A 20243-nucleotide genomic window follows, 5' to 3' on the forward strand; every position below is an offset into this window, starting at 1 on the left:
AGCGAAAAGAAAAACATAACTTGCTTTAATATACCTTATCTTTATAGTTTCCACTTTTTTGCCATGGTTTTGTATGTTTACAGCGGTTTTTGTTGGCTTATGTAATTAGCCCAATTTGTTTTTATCTATAATTGTCCTGAAAATAAAACAAAACATAAGTTTAAAGTTTAAAAATCGCATTTCTTAAGAAAAAAAATAAGAGAGTACACATTAGTCATTTAATTTTTGAGGGAGAGTTGTCTCATTGTCAAAACAGAACATCATCTTCTTGTTTTAAGATGAAAAGAATATGATATGATGGGGATACGATAATTAGACAACAGTCTAACAAATGAAAAGATGTACTTTTAAATATTATATTAAGGTATTACAATTACCATATTACACGATTCTCGTATTTCCCATTTCCCCCTTATAATGATCTATTACAACTAATTGTCTGTTTCTCCATGAATAAAACGATGCCAGAAATGTCGACAGTTAAGCAAGAAATGTGTGTCCTCGTAGAACACTTGGAGTGTTCAACATAGGTTTCTATTGTGGTTCGTGTTTTTAATTTCATAGTTTTATCAGTAACATTGTTGTTTGTAAGTGTTTGGTTGTTTGTCTTTCGTCTTTTGACCGTGGTGACTGTCTTGTAAGTTTGGAGCATGTCAACCAGTATACAAATTTCTAAACACAAGATCGATTACAAAAGCCAGTGAATACAAGATTGACATTTTGTACTACAAGGCCAACTGCCAAAGTACCAACTACCACCAACTGTTTCTTCAAATATAATATATTTTAAGATTGACCTTAAGACTAGTTACTCTTTTAATGTCATTTCATACAGTCAATTTTGAAATAACTGCTAAAAATCCTTTTTCTGAAGTAAAAACTCTCTCTCTCTCTCTCTCTCTCTCTCTCTCTCTCTCTCTCTCTCTCTCGCGCTACGACATTTAGGCGATGAGCCACCGATGCCACAATAAAAAATGAATTGTAAGAATACTTATGAAAAACGAATCAAATCCTTGCTAAGCACATGACATATAGTCTTATAATGTATTTTTTCTATACAGTATTTTGAACTGAAATTTTGTTTCAACTGGCATAAAGTATCACTGAAAAATCGACAAAAAACTGTTAATGATAGTAATTGAAATTCTACATTGCAAAGTTATTATTTGGTCCTTGAAATACATGATTTCGTTCCAGAAAAAAACAAAAGAACATTCGACCTAGTCTAAGTGTCTAGAAGTAGACCATTTACTAATTCCACAATCACCAGCTCAGTAGTCAGCACTTCTACCTTGACATGCATTATCATTGATATGGTCACAATTATAAATTAACTGTTTACAAAGCTTTAACTTTTTTGAAATTCTATGGCTTTTCTTCCTCATAAATAGATAATCTTAGCTCTTTATTTCCTGTTTGTTTGAAGGGTCACTGATGAGTCTTTTATAGACAAAAACCGCGCGGCTGGCGCAAAAACAAAATTTCAATCTTGGTATCTATGATGATAAAATTGAGAATGGAAATGGGGAATGTGTCAAAGTGAAAACAGCCCGAACATAGAGCAGACAACAGCCGAAGGCCAGCAATAGGTCTTCAGTGTAATGAGAAACTCCCGCACCCGGAGGCGTCCTTCAGCTGGTCCCTAAACAAATATGCATACTAGTTCAGTGATAATGGACGTCATTCTAAACTCTGAATTATACACAAGAAACTAAAATAAAAAATCATACCAGACTAACAAAGACCAAAGGCTCCTGACTTGGGACAGGCGCAAAATTGCGGCGGGGTTAAACATGTTTTTTGAGATCTCAACCCTCCCCTATACCTCCACCCAATGCAGAATTTATTTATTGAAAAATTAATTTTCCTATCAAAGTTGTACTATACATATTGTAGATTGAGTTCACATTTAGAATGGGATGGACTTTCGGAAACGGACCCGGATGTTCTTATAGTAAGATCGGACAGTTTGTAAACAAAATATTTGTGGGTGATAAAACCTGGAAATGTGTTAAAGGTTGTAGCATTCCAAGTAAGCCAGTAGGTACTTTGTTCTATTATTGTACTGGTGCCAGTGAAGTAGGTAGTGATGATGAAAAATGGGAACAAGGAGAAAACCGTTTTCAGGAGACATTCATTGGAAATGGACCTTTTACAGTAAGGTGAGTATGAAAAACAATAGATGTAAAGTTAATCAATTTAATTAAACATAAAAAATAAAAAAATATAAACAAAAAGTTGTTAATGAATTCGAGATTGATATGTTTAATATAAGCAAGAAAATTCATTTAGCAAACTACTAAACCATACCCAATGAAGGTACAATTCAAGTGAGAAAACAACTTAACGTCAGAATCATGAACAGGTGCAGCTAAAAGTGGTTGGATAAACTGACTAAGAAAGACTACATTCACATGCGAATTTAGTCAATCGATAGAGCTCAAGACGGTACCGTGAAAAGTGATATGCTGAAAGAGAATATCATTTTGCTAGTTTCCAAATGGTAAGATAAAATAAACTGTCATACAACTACTATAACTTATTCTCCCTAACAACATAAACTTGAATTGAACACTTCTTGGTATTAATATAAAAAGTATGACGTGAAGCTTGTACTTACACCATGTACACTGTCTGCATGAAAACTTATGGATAATTGGACTATGAGTATTTTATGAAAATTGAACGTGTCCCGATTTTTTTTTATGTAATCCCCTTCAGACCTAAATATGATTTCCGGAATTTAAGAATGTAATGATGACTTACATATGGAATCAGCATTTCGTTCCGGTTGACCAAATTTTCGAAGAAAAACGATTCTTTGAATTGTTCTTGGTGATTTTTTTTTATTATTGCATATTCAATGTGCGCAATGCATATACAACTGCAGATGTGTTATGTTCCATCTTTCGCAAGAACAATATAAACAACAAACAAACAATTAAATTTGAAATTTGGCTGATTATTTGTCATGGCATTTATTCAACAATATTCAACAATACAAACCAACAAACAACCAACATCAACAAACTGGCCAATAAGTTAAAACTTGATGACAATTGGTCACTGAAGGAAAACCAACAGTAAATGCATAACAATTTCTAGCTGCTGGGCAGATCCATAACAGCTTAATGAACGATATTTGAATAAATCACTGCCAGTTGAATCATGTTGATGATGACATCCAACGCACTTTCCATTTTGAACGGAATGCCATGACGATAGACACTCTTTTTTATTATTCCTGCTAATTCCTTGAATATTCAGGTTTCATTGATCTACCGATGAATATTAAAACGTCTGACACTTTTGATGATACATGACAATCTAATTGGAACATTCAATACATTTGGATCTGTTTACCATGTTATCTGAAAAATAAACTAAAAACAGCAGCAATTTTGTTTGTTAAAGGGAGGGAGGGTGGGTTGTGCAATCTTGAAAAATACTCGTGGAATGAAAAGGAGTAGGTCCGGTAAGGACTCATTTTGGCCTCAAATTTCAGTTTCATCTGACGAAAGATTTTGACCACTTTTTAAAGACTTAAGTGTCTATTTCACTTGATTTAATTAGTATAAGTGAAAGATTTTAACTGATTTAGTCATTAAAACGATCCGATTCAAGCCCAAATATGAAAAATCTCTCAAATATGCCAAAAAACGTCACTTTTCAGATGGTTTTTGTCAAAAATGAAAGTGGCCGCATCCGTGTTCATCCACAACCTTTATATATGTTATGTATTATCATAAAATACAACTTACATTTCAATATTAAGGATGAACACGAATGCGGCCACTTTCGTTTTACAAGGAAACCGTCTAAAATTTAACTAAAATGATAGAATTTTGAAGATTTCAGTAATTTAGCATGACTTAATGGTGCTACAACCCGATATATGTGCATTGTGTTGTCAAAAACAGCCCATATTTATGTAGCAGAAGCATTGAACTGTCCAATAAATAACTAAAAGTTTACATTTTAACAATTTTGTAAAACTGTTATATTTTGGGGCCAAAAAGGGGTCTTACCGGACCTACTCCTTTAGCGGGAGCACGTGCTTATATATGACCAAAGTCCACGAGGCGCTTCAAAGCATATTCTTTCGTATGTTTAAATAATGGTTGTAATTATGTAAATGGCAAAACGTAAATAATGGACTGACGTACACTTGAAACACAATAAACAACTAAGTGTATTTTTAATGCAATAAATCAATTTAATTATTAGATCATTAAATTTTATTATTTTGCTATTCTGCTGATTTGCAGCAGATTTTTCAAACATTGAAAGGGCATAAGCTTTCAAATTTATTTGCATCAATTTGAGTCAAAGCCTCATATTTGATGAACAACATAGCCAACTCACTAAAAATCTCAAATAAACAATTAACAATGCATGGTCGTTAAAAGAGGGGCAAACGATACAAGAAGGACAGTCAAACTCATAGATAAATAAACTGACAAAGTCATGGCTAAAAACGAAAAAGACAAACATATAAATAATAGTACACATGACATTTTCTTGAAAACAAACGACCAAGCAACACGAACCCCACCAAAAACTGGGGGTGATATCTGGTTCTCCGGAAGGGTAAGCAGATGCTGCTTTACTTGAATCAAACGTTTCGTGTGTATTTTTGTCTAGACGTAGTCAAATCAACCATCGAGATGTCCTTTGAAGACTGCTTACAGCATATAACTTAATATAAACATAAATATAAATAAAGACAACAGAAGAATAACACTGTTCGAAATTCAAAACATCGATGACGAGAAACAAATCCAGATAACAAACTAAAACCGAGGGAAACACATCAACTATAAAAGGAAAACAAAGGAAGAACAAGTACACGGAAGTGCAACATGAACAAACGCCAAAATATATTAAAAAAAGTAGGGCGAGTAGAACCTGGTTTTATGGTTAGCCAAACAACAATGAAAACACTACATGACAGAAATATAGTACAAACGCAAGAACACTCATAGCAGAGAGACGCACAGACAAATAATATTATAGTCTACACCACTAGCAAACCGCAGATCAACAACGAACATTTTCCTTCAAAGATAACAGTACAGCACATCAAAACAGTGACACACTGTTATAAAAAATGTAGCGACCACGTGCAATTGGATTTTCCAGGTCTGTTTAATTTCATATTGTACGTTAAAAGAGGGACGAAAGATACCAAAGGGACAGTCAAACTCATAAATCTAAAACAAACTGACAACGCCATGGCTAAAAATGAAAAAGACAAACAGAAAAACAATAGTACACATGACACAACATAGAAAACTAAAGAATAAACAACACGAACCTAAATATGTTTGTCATCGTTTTTACTCGTATGAGAATGATTTATTTTATTTTGTGTGGATCGAATCAGATAATCAAATGGTTCATCCTTGTTACACCTTCAATGTTGACATTCTTTTCCTTTTATTTATTGAATAATGCATAACCCATCTCTAGCTAAGAAGTCAAATTAAAGTTCACATGGATATGGATTCATAGAGGTCGAATTATTCACTTGCAAATGAATAATTTATCAGCGATATTCCTCACATCAATGGGACAAACTGGTTGCCTCAAAAGCGAATTATTATTTCACTATAACATTTTTATTGTACATCTCGTAGCTAATAAATGCACCCTTTAAAATATTTCAAGATGAATTTAAGAATGGATTTGCCTTTGTACTTTTGATTGACTATTCGCAATAATGTTAAAGGTGGATACTTTAAATTAGTTTTATATTTAAACACAGCTCGATCTCTATATTTGTTTTATTTTCTCAAACAAAATAATTTCAGCTAAGATAGAGGCGAAAGATATTAAAGTGACAGTTAAACAGTGAAAAGTCGAAGAGAGAGCGATAAAACCATGATAAAAAAGGGGAAAAACAAATACATGAATTAAAGACTGGACAATATTAATGCAACCACAAGAAAAAACCAGCAATGATATGAAGTGCTCTGAACGTGTAAGCAGATATTGCTCTATCCGTGTTGCCATTAAAAGAAATGCGAACAGAAACATGTGTTTTCATTAATGAAATTAAAAAAAATCTCAAGAGGCGGTCACTTCTCAATTTGCTTATAAAAAAAATAAAATTTTAGTTTAAAAAAAGTAAAATCACAAAAATACTGAACTTTGAGGAAAATCAAATAACAAAACGCATCAAAACGAATGGACAAGAACTGTCATATTAAATAGTCTTCTTGTTTTGGCATATCAATTTTAGATAATAACTATGCATAACATAGTTAACATAGTTTTATAATAACTGAACAGTTATATTAGTTACAATTCAACTTAAATGCCCGCAATTCTATATTGAACAATTTGATGTTAGAATTCTACTTTTCCTCTTTTGAATTATATTAGTAAAAGAACCCACTACAAATACATTAAAGACGGATGCGAATAACATTATGTAGTACTATGATACTTCAAAGGGGTGATCGAATGAAGAGTAATCACTTGCAATTATTTATTTTCAGTTATACTGGAGCGATGTGGATGAATTTAGATTTTGGTAATCCAAATGGATGGAGCCTTCAAACAACAATAGATCTCAGATTGAGAGACGATATAAACTCTACAAATTCCAGTCCGATAACTACAAGTCAACCTCTTCATACGCACGTATAATACTATAATAGAGAGTAGATGAATTTTGAAAGTGTTGTCCTGCACTCAACTCTGAAGTAAAATTGAGAATGGAAATGTGGAATGTGTCAAAGAGACAACAATCCGACCATAGAACAGACAAAAACAGAAAGGACACCAATAAGTCTTCAATGCTGAAGCAACTGTTGATAACAAAGTCAATTTAGGACTTTCTCTGAGGTAGTATAGTGTCTGGTAGACTCAAATGATGCTCCGCAGATGCAAAGTGATTACCAAATATACAAGTTTAGCACTGGGGCACATATGTTTAAGCTTCACTGTAGGAGGATTTATCCGAAAACACTACGCAACTTTTATGTCAGTAAATTCTCCACAAAAAATACAAAAGTTCATCTATCTCACAAAAAAAATTACCAATAACTCAAACAATCAATCTATATTATTGTATCTTTATTTCTCGATAAACCCAATTACACTACTTTGAAGTTTAGTATGATAAGTGAAACCCATAGCTGGTCGGAAATGAATTTGACTGTGATTTCATGTTTCTTTAAGTCATAGATACAAGAAGATGTGGTATGAGTGCCAATGAGACAACTGGTTATCCAAGTCACAATTTGTAAAAGTACACCATTATAGGTCAAGTTACAGTCTTCAACACGGAGCCTTGGTTCACACTGAACATCAAATCATAAAGGAAACAACATGACGAATTCAAACCATTTAAACAAGAAAACCAACGGTTTTATATATAAAAAACCAGAAACAAAAAACACTTATGAATCACATCAATAAACTACAACGACTGAACATCAGGTTGTCGACTTAGGACAAGTGTAAAAAATTCAGCGGGTGTAAACGTTTTTTAAAATAGGTTATATCAATTTACATAAAATACCTATCCTTCGTTGTTTTTCAAATTGTTAGGTTAGCACGTTCTTGATACAGATATATATAGAAAAGTGCGTCGGACACAGCAACTTTGCAAAGTGTTATGTTCCCTCAGTACTACAGGAATTCGACCAAACATTGCGGAGACAAAAATATATAAAATACAAGGTTGAAATTTACAGTGAGCGCTGGCAACACATGGGCACACTGTTTTGTTTCGACAATAATATTTGGCATACTAGCATATATCTATGATGAGTTTATTATTTACAAGCACTGGGTCCATGCCTCTGCTGGTGGAGATTTATTTCCCCGAGGGTATCACCAGCCCAGTAGCCAGCATTTTCTGTGCTGACATGAATTATCATTGATATGGTTACATTTAGGCCGTGTTCACACCAAACGCCGTGTAGAGTAAACATGTTTACAATTAGTTTAGTGAAGTGTGCACTGGTTTCACATTACATTTGTTCACATCTATACACATTGTTTAGCTACCTGTACATAAGATTTGTTCTCACTTGTAAACTATGTGTCATTTAAATGTTCATTACGTAGAACTGAATTCAAAATTTTGGAACAATTTTTCTAGCGGTAAGGGAACAACCATTTGACTTCAAAAGGGTGGATGGGGTGGGAATGGAAATATTCCGATCCCCAATTTGATAAAAAAAAAAATGATCATACAGATGATAAAAGAAATATTCTGAATCAAAGAGTTTCCCCATACATTATAGTGTTAAATATTGAAAAAAAATGTATTTGATCACCAGCATCGAAAAAAAAAAGGAATAAAAACGTACGCGCGAAAAAAAAATCTTACTCAGATAAAAAAAAAAATAACCCTCCCCCTTTTTAAGTTAAGTGGTTACTACTTTATGAAAGCCATTTTTATAATTTGCAGTAGTTTGAATATACTAGAGATGTCTCGATTACGCAGTAGAAAACGTTAGCTGCAGCAGCGTGCTTACAGCCGAAAAAAAGGATTGAGTTATTAGGGATCTCTAAATTTTTATCTTTTCTGTTTGTTTCAAATGGTATTTCTTCTCCAAGGAGTATTTGGTAAAAGAATAGGGTCACGTTTTTTTTAATTTATTTTAAGTGTTATTTAACGGATTTGAGATACTAGACAAACATATCATTTACCCCACACTTTTTTTAGTCATGCATTTATGCGTGAATCGTTGTTTGAGTAAAGACCAGTGGCAAATATTTCTATGTACGTCAAGTCGATTCGGGAAGACCTTTTCAAATGAATTAGGCAGCAACTATTTACTTCATTTTTTAGGGAGGGAAAAGGGGGGGGGGTAGAGGGGCGTGGGCTATTGATTTTTCCAGGACAAATTTTGGTGACAAGTCGAAATCAATTTTAGCATTATATATATATAGTGGCAGCTGAGGGTGAAACAAACAAATTTTTTTTCAGGGCCAAAAACTGGAAACATTTTTTGTTTCCAAAACAAAATCCATAGCTCACCCCCACCCCCTTGCCTTTATGTTTTATACTCAACTATATAAGCCCCACCCCCATGCCTTTATGTTTTATACTCAACTATAATAGCCCCCCCCCCCATGCCTTTATGTTTTATACTCAACTATAATAGCCCCCCCCCCCCATGCCTTTATGTTTTATACTCAACTATAATAGCCCCCCTTCCCGAAAATCAATTGGTTCCTGCCTTATGGGTTCGGCAATGATGCTGCTTTGAGTCTTAATCAGGGGTTAATAAAGTACGCGAATTTGTTTTTAACAAAAAAAATCTGTAAAATTTAGACAACAATTTCTGTAAAGAACTATACTAATAATTATCAAAAATATCAATTTTACTCAAAAATAGTTTCCTCCTTAAATATATACACGGTAAAACTAATGTCCTAAATGCCTAGTTTTGTGTACACTTAACCTACACAAGGCCTACATTGACTATCGACTGTGTGTAGATAAAACATGATTTAAACTACATGTAAACATTGAGTTTTATCAATGGGAACGCAATTGTGTTTAGTTTACGTGTGAGTTACACTAACACAACACCGAATTTAGGTCAATGTGAACACGGCCTTATAAAAGAGGGACGAAAGATACCAAAGGGACAGTCAAACTCATAAATCTAAAACAAACTGACAACGCCATGGCTAAAAATGAAAAAGACAAACAGAAAAACAATAGTACACATGACACAACATAGAAAACTAAAGAATAAACAACACGAACCCCACCAAAAACTAGGGGTGATCTCAGGTGCTCCGGAAGGGTAAGCAGATCCTGCTCCACATGCGGCACCCGTCGTGTTGCTTATGTGATTACAAATCCGGTAAATAGTCTAATTCGGTATGTCAAATTCATGAAAGGGAAGGGGATATAAGTTAACTGTTTACAAAATATTGAATTTTTTTAAATACTAAGGCTTTTATACCTCAGGCATAGATTACCTTAGCTGAATTTGGCAAAACTTTTAAGAATTTTGGTCCTCAATGCTCTTCAACTTCATACTTTATTTGGCTTTTTTAACTTTTTTATATACAAAAATTTGCGTACATACAAAATTTAGTTCTGGTATCTATGATGAGTTTATATATAAAGACGAGGAGGTTTAATTCAACAATTAAATAAATACAAAACAAAGATATAATGTATCAGCTTGTGCCAAAAATTACGAAATGCATTACCGACAGAAATATTTAAAACATGTTTATTATACTTATTCGATTTTTATTAATTCTTATTTGTAGATTACAATTTTCTTGTTACCATGAGCTGAAACTACCAATGTATGATCCCGATGGTGATCTGGTTAAATGTAGATGGGCCGTTGGTAGAGAATGTGATAGTGTGTGTCATGCCATGCCGTCTGCTAGTCTAGACGAGGTTAGTTTACATCTGAATGCTTTGATCTTCTTTACATTGATATAATGATTGCAAAGTGGAATTGTTGTTTTTATAAAACATGGTTTTAAAAGAGAGGCGAATGATAACAAATGGACATTTTATCTCATTAAGTCGAAAATAAACTGATAACGCCATGGCTAATAAAGACCAACAGACAAACAACAGTACACAAAACACATAATAGAAAACTAAAACGTGAACGCGGGAATCCCACAAAATATAAAAGCTATATCAAGTGCTCTGTAAAGGTAAGCATATCCTGATCTATTAGTGGAAAAGGTCATGCTGTTCATGTAAGTACAAACCTGGTGATACGATCGTCATTTTTTTTTGCGAAACTGAAAGGAATGCAGATAAATACTTTGTTCATTTTGTAATTATGTTCAAATTGAACAATAAAGTTTAATTACTGGTTACATATCTTTATTGATACGTGTTTTCATAAATATATTGAAATATGTGGATCAGAAAATTAAGATATGATTTTTCTGCACCAGGATTTATGTTTTAAAAAGTCCAAGTTTATCAATTTGGAAATAATACTTTATAGAATTCTTGGACAACGAAATTTCACCCAAACCTATATCCTGAGTCTACAATGTGAATAGGGATGACATAAGTCTAGGTAGAGAGCAAACTAGATGTGTTCATTACTATATACCTTTACTCATTTGAATATTATTATGTAAATACAGTTTTGTGTTTTCAAATTCAGGAAACTTGCACGTTAAAGTTCAACACTTCTACTGGAAGTAACTACACAAATAACGGTTGGTATGCTGTGGCACTCACGATTGAAGACTTTCCTACGAAAACGATACACGTTGGCAATGAACAATTTAATGAGACAACACCTTTGTCAACAGTTCCATTACAGGTAAAACTAAAACATCAAACTTCTACAATAGATACGACAACACAATGGAAGTTGATTATTTTGAAGTACATTAAAACTTTTTGAAACCATTTTGGGTATATCACTTACGCATCATAGTTGTTTTCAAAGAGCATCTTAACAGATGTACAGAAGCATCTTTTGAAACTTATATATATAATTTATAAATCATTGTTTAAAGCGGCAATACATGAAAATTTCATGCTCACTAATTTATCTCAAATTCTCTTATTCGACTAATTACATACTGAAACGTTTATCCAAATCAAGATAGTCTTAAATAAACAGTTCATGATGCTTTAACTCGAAAATATGTATCATCATTTTGTGTGTATTTAAGTCCTGACGCCATCTAGTTAACCATCAAGGTGAGCTTCCAAGACTGATGACGATTACACCATCCGATATAAACATACACATACTGTACATATAAATAGATAACGAGCTCGTGGAATTGGATTTTTCGGCTTGATTTCATCGTATAGATTAAAACAATGTTTCAATAATCACTCTTATCTGTATAAAAAATGTTTTTTGTTGATCGAATCAGTTAACTAAATGATTTACCCTTGTTTCACTTCAAATGATGGCATTCTTTTCATTTGAACAGCTGAACACGCCTAGTTTTTATCTCTAACTAAAAGGTTCAATTGCAGTTCACATTTATACGGATTTAATGGGGTCGAATTATTCATTAGCGATTTGTCTTTGCTTATTTTTACAAAACTGAACCGAACTGCGAATTTTTATTTCACTATTTCACTTTCATGAATGATTTAACCAAACACATTTATTGATTTTTTTCTACATCTCGTAACTTATGTACTAATAATTTAAACAACACAAAGAAAAACGGAAATTTGACAATTTTGTTAGGATCCACATTCACATTTATAGATAATAAATGCAACAATAATATAAACTGCAGTGTCTAGATTTTTGTCTAGCGAATGTTAAACAAATACAATTCCTTCAAATAGGCTTCCGAAATTAGTCGTCCTAGAGTTCTCAATTAATCTGGTGTTAAAAAGTTCTTATTACTGAAAAAAGCCTTCTATTTTCAACAGATAAGGTTTTTATTCTTTTGTAAGATTTTCGAAAATTTATTGTAATAAATTAAGATACAATTGAATACTTTCTTTAAATAAATAATCATATTCAATAATTAACTTTTTTAAAACTTTAACCATCAACCTTGTAACTGTTTCTCTGAATACTTGTTCTGTGGCTTTTTTCATACAAAAATTTGAGAATCAGCATTTAAATAATGAACAGAGAAGCAATGCGACAATTACACTGCATTGTCTATAGTTTTCAAGTGAAAGTTAAACGTAATATTTCTTCACATTGTCTTCCGAAAGTTCTTGTCCTGACAGTTCTCTTTTAATCTGATGTGAAATAAGTTCTTCTTACTTTAAAAATAAATGTTCTATTTTGAGGTTTTGTTTTTTTTTGTGAAATTTTTCTGAATTGTTTACCTTAAATTTAGATACAATTTCTTTTAGATAAGTAAAACATTATATATAGTTTACTTTAATTTTTAACTTCCAGCATCTCCTACTGTAACCGTTTCTACATTCGCTGAATTATTGTACTGTACTTTTTTCATATAATCATGTGATGTTATTTTTCTTTTTCAGTTTCTCATTCATCTGGTGGGGAAAAGTTCACCATGTGATTGGAAACCAGAATTTGTCTCGCCTACTCCTCCTGCGGGAACAAAAATCAGCATTTCTGCTGGGAATTCATTTACACAGAAGATTTATGCTGCAAACTTGGCAGATAAAAATGAAACGTAAGACAAAATCAAAAATGGTTATTCATTAATGAAAATATAACGTATAGTTGGGAAGGATTTTCAAGTAAGCGACTATTCGTCTTGTATGCATATTATTGTCTTTATTATACCTTTTAAACTTTTTTGCAGCGTGACCAAACTTAGTCTAACCAGGCCTGCAGGAATGGTTTTAAAAGGTCCGACAAACCTTCCAAACAGAGCCGGAGTCGTTTTCTGGGAAATGTCATGGACACCGACAGTAAACGACCAAGGGAATCACATTGTATGTGGAATGGCTGAAGATAGCACAGGGTAAAATTTCAAAAATGCACTTATGAATCATATAAGACCGATCGCACAGACTAGTGATTGCTATTAACTTATAAGACTTCGTAATTATTAATGGCATATACTATATGTGCCTGTTCAATATTAAGAGCCTGTAATCCAGCGGTTGTCCTTAGTTGATGTCTGTCATTTTTGTTTTTTTTTATGTTTATTGTTATGTTATGCTGCTTTTTTGTCATGTCAGTGTCTGACGGTCGTATGTTGACTTATTGTTGCTTAAATTAGTTTCATTTTGGAAACGTTTAAATAGTTGTCCCACAGGGATCTCCATGGCCTGTTTAACGATGGCGCCTCGCCATCGTTCAAATGTCTTGCGCCATCGTCAAATGACTCGCGCCATCGTTAAACTGTCTTGCGCCATCGTTAAATTGTCTTCCGCCATCTTTCAAAACCATCGTTTTTTGTAGTCCGACGCCATTTTTTATCAATTATAATCAAATGCATGTAATTACATAACCCTTAGGCTTTTTTATGTTATAAATTAATCCAATACAGTTCTAACGCCTGAGGGATATCCGGATTAAGATCGCTAATCACTTGTACCTGAGCTTGTACAGGTAGATCAACAAACCAGACAGGAGAATACTATCTGAGGATAGACGATCCATTTGTCGAAGTAATCAACTAAGTTTCAGCAAATGATTATGATAATTTAGATTAAATAAATAAATTAATAATCCAGTTACAAAGAAAACAGTTTAACAAGTCGAACACGTGCTTTATTCATCCATGAAGATCCCTGGTCCCATTTTCTATCCAATCACACAACAGTGACCCATCTATTATGAAATCAAATCGTTAGAAAGAAATCAGTGGCTTGTTGCGTCTAAGTGAAGCAGACATGGTAAAAATAGACATCATGTGCACATACAACGGCAGTGGTAACATATGAACAAATTTCATCTGACATAAGATAAAACAAAGATAGTAATTATTCGATATCAAGGATATTTGAATAAGGATTGATTTTAAATAAAAATTCCTTATCAACTTGTATGTATTATAATTGTGCACTAATTTAGCTTCATATGCCTATTGTTAACCAATAAAGGACAATTTTCATGTTTAAACGTAACCGTCTTTTGAACACGCGTCACATTTTCAATTGGACAATTTCCATCTGCCGTTTACGTAAAAATGTTTTGACACATTGCATACTATTCTCCTTTTTTTTTAAACTTTAGACATACAAGTGACATGAGATGCATAACACTGATAGCTTGGGGTAAGTATCACTAATGATTTTTTTTAAATTGTCTCATAGACTTAAAGCCATTTTGAATTAAACCCATAATATTAATATTCTGTACGTCAGACGCTCATTTCGTCTACGAAAGACTCATCAGTGACGCTCGAATAAAACAAGTTATAATGTTCAAGATCGCTGAGGACTCAAAATTTAGATTAAGTTCGGGTAATCTATTCCTGGGTTTATATTTCGAAAACAAATCAAAGTTTTGTTAACAGTTTAAATTCGTAATATGACTTTATTACTGATAATTCATGTCAACACTGAAGTGCTGACTACTAGGTTGGTAATATATGGCTAATATGTAGTTTAAAGCAAGACTAAAATGACTTTTTTTTTTAAATTTCCATATTTTAAAATTCTTGGCATTTTATTATAACAGTTATATGTGTTTAAAATGATACGTAACGGATATCATATATTATTCCATGTTCTTTTGGATATCAGAAGTGCAATGCTATTTGTAGGTTCTTTTATAATGATTTCCTTTCTCTTGATTCAGATGCAACAGATCCTTGCAATCCAAATCCGTGTAATAAAAATCAATCGTGTTCAAGAATTGGGTCATCATTAAAAGTAGAATGTGTTTGTCCGAAGAAGATGAGATTGATTGGACAAGTATGCATTGCAGGTAATGAGTATTTCAATAAAAATAAAAATAGTAAAAGATAAAGACTACAAGTACAAAGTAAAGTCTAACTGCAGTTATAGCTTGTTTTAAAAACTAATCAAAATAATCAATCTTTTCGAATAGAATTTAACACAGACTATCAAAAATCTGTGACTATCGTAAAAATCTCTAAACAACAAACGAATTAAATGAAAAAATAAATAAATTAATGATGCAGGAACTGTCTTAGAAAATTATTCTTTAGTTTTCTAATTCCCATTAAGAGAATATATCGTTTAAGAACTGTACAATGACCCATAAAACACAAATACAATAGTATTTTGTACGCTCAGTTTCAGATATACCCACAACTACTCCTATGACAACCACGCAAATGACAACTACTAAGACCACGAACATACCATCGACGATATCAACCACTACGACCAGGCCGGGGACCAGGCCAACAACGACCAAAACTATTGCAACGAAATCCACAACCATGCCAACCACCACCTTAATCATGAAAACGACCTCCACAAACACTCAACAAAGTACGACTACGCTAACTCCGAAATCGTCGACACCTACAAAGAGTAGAAAGTATGCACAGACAACAACACAAAAAACAACATCACATATGAGATCAACAAATATAATAAAACAGATTGCGACAGTCGTAAATTTATATTCAAAAGTTATAAAAGCAACTTCATCATCCATACAAACAGCGTCAACAATGAATACATCGCAAAATGGTAAGTTAATAGTTTTGGGGGGTTGTTCCCTCAATAGATTAATAACTTTTGAACACCGATAAACTACTGTTGCTTTAATGTAGTCGGAGGACTTATGCAATTCATTCCGAGACAATGATTGTTTCATTCTGTTCAGGACTTCGTTTTGCCTAAACTTTGTTTTATCTGTAATGTTGTTTGTTCATTTGGAACAAAACAGCCATCGTCATTCTAATGATTTTAAATAATAATGAAGATTTTCGCCAATTATAATTGTCGTTGTTAAAAGTAATTATAGGCGTTAACCACTATCTTAGGTCTTGTGTTTGAATGTCACCTTGGTATCTTTCGCCTATCTTTGAATGTTAATTGGTTATGCAGGATGTATTAGTACACATTGAGTCATATCATTGACATTATTTTTTTTGTAAATGTTGTTATTGGACTATTTCAGGCCTTCCATGTATACTTAATTCAAACGCCCTTTTAAGCTGTGTGTTTAACTGTATGATGTAAAAATACAAAATAACGTCCAATCTGATTTTGGACGTTAAATGTTAAATACAATAACTACATGTGCCAGTTTGCCGAGGTACTAGACCGAACAAGTACTTTTCTAAAGATACATCTCTATGACGCGGGATACTTGAGTGTACAGTTAGCCCTGCGTTTTGTAAGAAATGCTGGTTTACTATGCATATATCAATCTAAAATATAATTCCCTGCGTTTTGTAAGAAATGCTGGTTTAAGATGCATATATCAATCTAAAATATAATTCCCTGCGTTTTGTAAGAAATGCTGGCTTTAAGATGCATATATCAATCTAAAATATAATTCCCTGCGTTTTGTAAGAAATGCTGGTTTAATATGCATATATCAATCTAAAATATAATTCCCTGCGTTTTGTAAGAAATGCTGGTTTAATATGCATATATCAATCTAAAATATAATTCCCTGCGTTTTGTAAGAAATGCTGGTTTAATATGCATATATCAATTTAAAATATAATTCCCTGCGTTTTGTAAGAAATGCTGGTTTAAGATGCATTTATCAATCTAAAATATAATTCCCTGCGTTTTGTAAGAAATGCTGGCTTTAAGATGCATATATCAATCTAAAATATAATTCCCGGCGTTTTATAAGAAATGCTGGTTTAAGATGCATATATCAATCTAAAATATAATTCCCTGCGTTTTATAAGAAATGCTGGTTTAATATGCATATATCAATCTAAAATATAATTCCCTACGTTTTGTAAGAAATGCTGGCTTTAAGATGCATATATAAGTGGCTGTAATATAAGAATTTACACGCTGTAATACCATGAAAAAAAGACAGGCAATCTTAAAACGAAAATAAGATGCATATATAAGTGGCTGTAATATAAGAATTTACACGCTGTAATACCATGAAAAAAAGACAGGCAATCTTAAAACGAAAGGTTAAAATATGTCAGACAACGTAAGGTTCAAGTTAACAAACTGGTATGTAGTATACCTAGTTTGTGAGATAACTAGTATTACTGAATAAAATTAACGGTACCAATTTTCTTGCACCAGATGCGCATTTCGACAATACATGTCTCTTCAGTGATGAATATGCATTCCTAAGTTAATTACACAAATCCATGCTTAAATAATAAGTTGGGAAAAGGTAAAAAGAGATATAGCTTGTTTAACACACAAGGCTAGGCCTACTTCATGTGTTCAAATATGTCATTAAATGTTAACAGCTTTTTCATATTTATAGGTGATTCTGTAAAACTGGGTAAAACGTCCAATGTACACAAGAAGACCTCAGGACATATCTGCTTTGAATCAGAACCAGTGATTTTATTTACAATATTTTTTTCTATTTTACTGTTTGCATTGGGAGCAGTTGGTGGAATATTGGGATATAAGGTGATCAATAAGAAAAATCAACTCAAAGCTATGAATTCGTCAAACGACAGTTTTGACATAAATTCTGAAAAATGAAATAATTTCAGAATTAGTTTCGATTATAACTGTAGAATGTTCTTTCTAAAACCAAATATATTTTGGGCTTTGAAAACGTTTTTTGTTTTTTATCATGTAAAACTAAACACTGAAGGGTAGCCGAAATCAGGACTATTAAGATTGAACTTTAGTTGGCTCTTTGAGAAAATACGTTCGGCGTGGTCAATAATTCATTCAATAAATGATGGTCGATAAATCAGTAAGTAATAGTTATACCGCGAGGAAAGGTGTGTCTGGATAAGAAATCCCGTCGGCGTATCCCAAAGTGTTTAACTAACTTATACCCCATTCTAAACTCTATATTGTTAACATTGATTATTAAATGAAAAAAAAAACCGATAGCATATATTTTGTTGACAATACCTAACCATGATTTATAGGATATTTTTTTATTACACGAAATCCCACTAGTAACATTTTTTGGTTATCTTCGTTCAAACTTTGACAAGTGAGTTTATTTTACCAATGTCAATGTTGTTTTGCATATTCCAATTAAATCCTTGGGTTAATATGGAGCAGCAGGTCAAGGTTGATTGTATCGCGTATTGATATTACAAACAAAAAAATACGTCATGCTCCTTGTATGCAGTTGTCAATATGGAAAGGTATGACACGGACGACATTTTTGGCAAGCGTTCGATTTGGTAGAAGAGACTAAATATAAAGACAATATTATAACCCAAAGTACTTACCTGTATCAGTTTAATAAAGGTAATCATGACTATATTTTTTATCTAACGGTTTTATAGAAAAAAAGCCCCCCTCTTCTCGAGAATAAATAAACATTCATATTCGGACCTACAAAGGGATGTGTTTCTGCAATAGAATACCAGACACGTTCAGCATACAAAGATACAGATTTAATACCTCGTAACTCTCTCTTTTGGGGAGAGGGGCTGATCCAGCTGGGGTTCCCAACTCAACAGAAAGGGGATGGGGTTCCAATCAGTCAAATATATTGATCTTTTAAATCGGGTCCAACCCGCGGAATCCCAACCCTGTATCTGTCACTGGATAACGAGAGGGGGTGTCCGAGAGTTATAATTCCCCCCCTTTTTTTTTAAATAGAAACAGATGACTGGGATAACAAATATTACTTTCAGCAAAGGAGTAATTAAAGGATTTTTTTTTATATTTTTGTATTCAAAATAGATGCTTAGTTTTATTTTTATTCGCTGAAGGAATTTCCTAAAATGTTTTTTTTTTTTTTTATCTTGAAGCAATTGTAGTAAACACTTTTAGTAATTACATAGGTTCATGCTATTTAAAAAAAGAATGATCAATTTCTATTGTTACGAATAACAATGGACTTTGTTTGCGGGATGTAGAAGCAGGGGTTTTCAGAAATCCCGCTTGTCACAGCCTGTGGTAACAATAGATCTATTAAATTTACACGTGTTTAAAAAAAAGAAACTATGAAGTATAAAAATAGAACTGGGGTGTAATTATTGTGCATTTGAAGCTACATCATACATGTGAAAATAACGAGCTTTCAATCATTCCCCGAAAATGCGTATAAAAACAAGTAGTTAATATGTAGGACTCTAAAGTGCAATGGGGACACTAAAGTGCGATGGTCACGCTAAAGTGTGATGGTCACGCTAAAGTGCGATAGTATACGCTAAAGTTCGATGCCTCCATACGCTTAAGTCTGATGGTCCGCGAAAGTATAGACGTAAGAAACGTAGTTGGATTATGGCGTTGATTTACATTCGTTTATACAAACTAAAAATGAACGCTCTGTAAGATGAATAACAAATATCGATTAAAAATTGTTAAATTAACCAGTATTCAATGACTTAATTAATCAAAACCTAACCGTGATTTGTCGTCTGAAGCAAATGTATTTGTTTTATGCTTGAAAAAAAGGACTTGTATCCTGTAGTCAACCATTTTACTATTTAGATACAAAATAGTATTCGCATCAATATCATGAATCTTGCTATAGTGGGAAGCGAACGAGTACATTAAAATCATTATTTGTGTTGCAGTTTACTTTGCGGTACCCGTTAAAATATTGTCACTTTTATTGAAAAGTAGCATCGGTTAAATAAAAGTACGATTTTTCAAGGGTAAATTATAAATTGTGGACGAAAACATTTGTTTCTTCATTGTAGGAAATCCTAACATGTATTTGTTCTCGCTACGAAAAAGGGTAAAGCTTGGCGAACACCGCCGTTTCTCGCCCTAAAATTAAAGTTTAAAATATTACATT

General features: G+C 32.8%; 1 protein-coding gene across 1 annotated transcript; it reads left to right on the forward strand.

The window, feature by feature from the left end:
* The first annotated feature begins 1914 nt into the window (after positions 1 to 1914).
* LOC139515329 (nuclear pore complex protein DDB_G0274915-like) lies at positions 1915 to 18356 on the forward strand. Its single transcript, XM_071304895.1, has 9 exons — positions 1915 to 2162; positions 10258 to 10393; positions 11130 to 11291; positions 12950 to 13104; positions 13237 to 13398; positions 14619 to 14659; positions 15186 to 15314; positions 15647 to 16051; positions 17781 to 18356. The coding sequence occupies exons 1-9, from the start codon at positions 1915 to 1917 to the stop codon at positions 18005 to 18007; spliced, it is 1665 nt and encodes a 554-aa protein (XP_071160996.1). The 3' UTR covers positions 18008 to 18356.
* The last annotated feature ends 1887 nt before the right edge of the window (positions 18357 to 20243 follow it).

The sequence above is a fragment of the Mytilus edulis genome, chromosome 3, assembly GCF_963676685.1.
Source record: "Mytilus edulis chromosome 3, xbMytEdul2.2, whole genome shotgun sequence".
Classification (NCBI taxonomy): domain Eukaryota; kingdom Metazoa; phylum Mollusca; class Bivalvia; order Mytilida; family Mytilidae; genus Mytilus; species Mytilus edulis.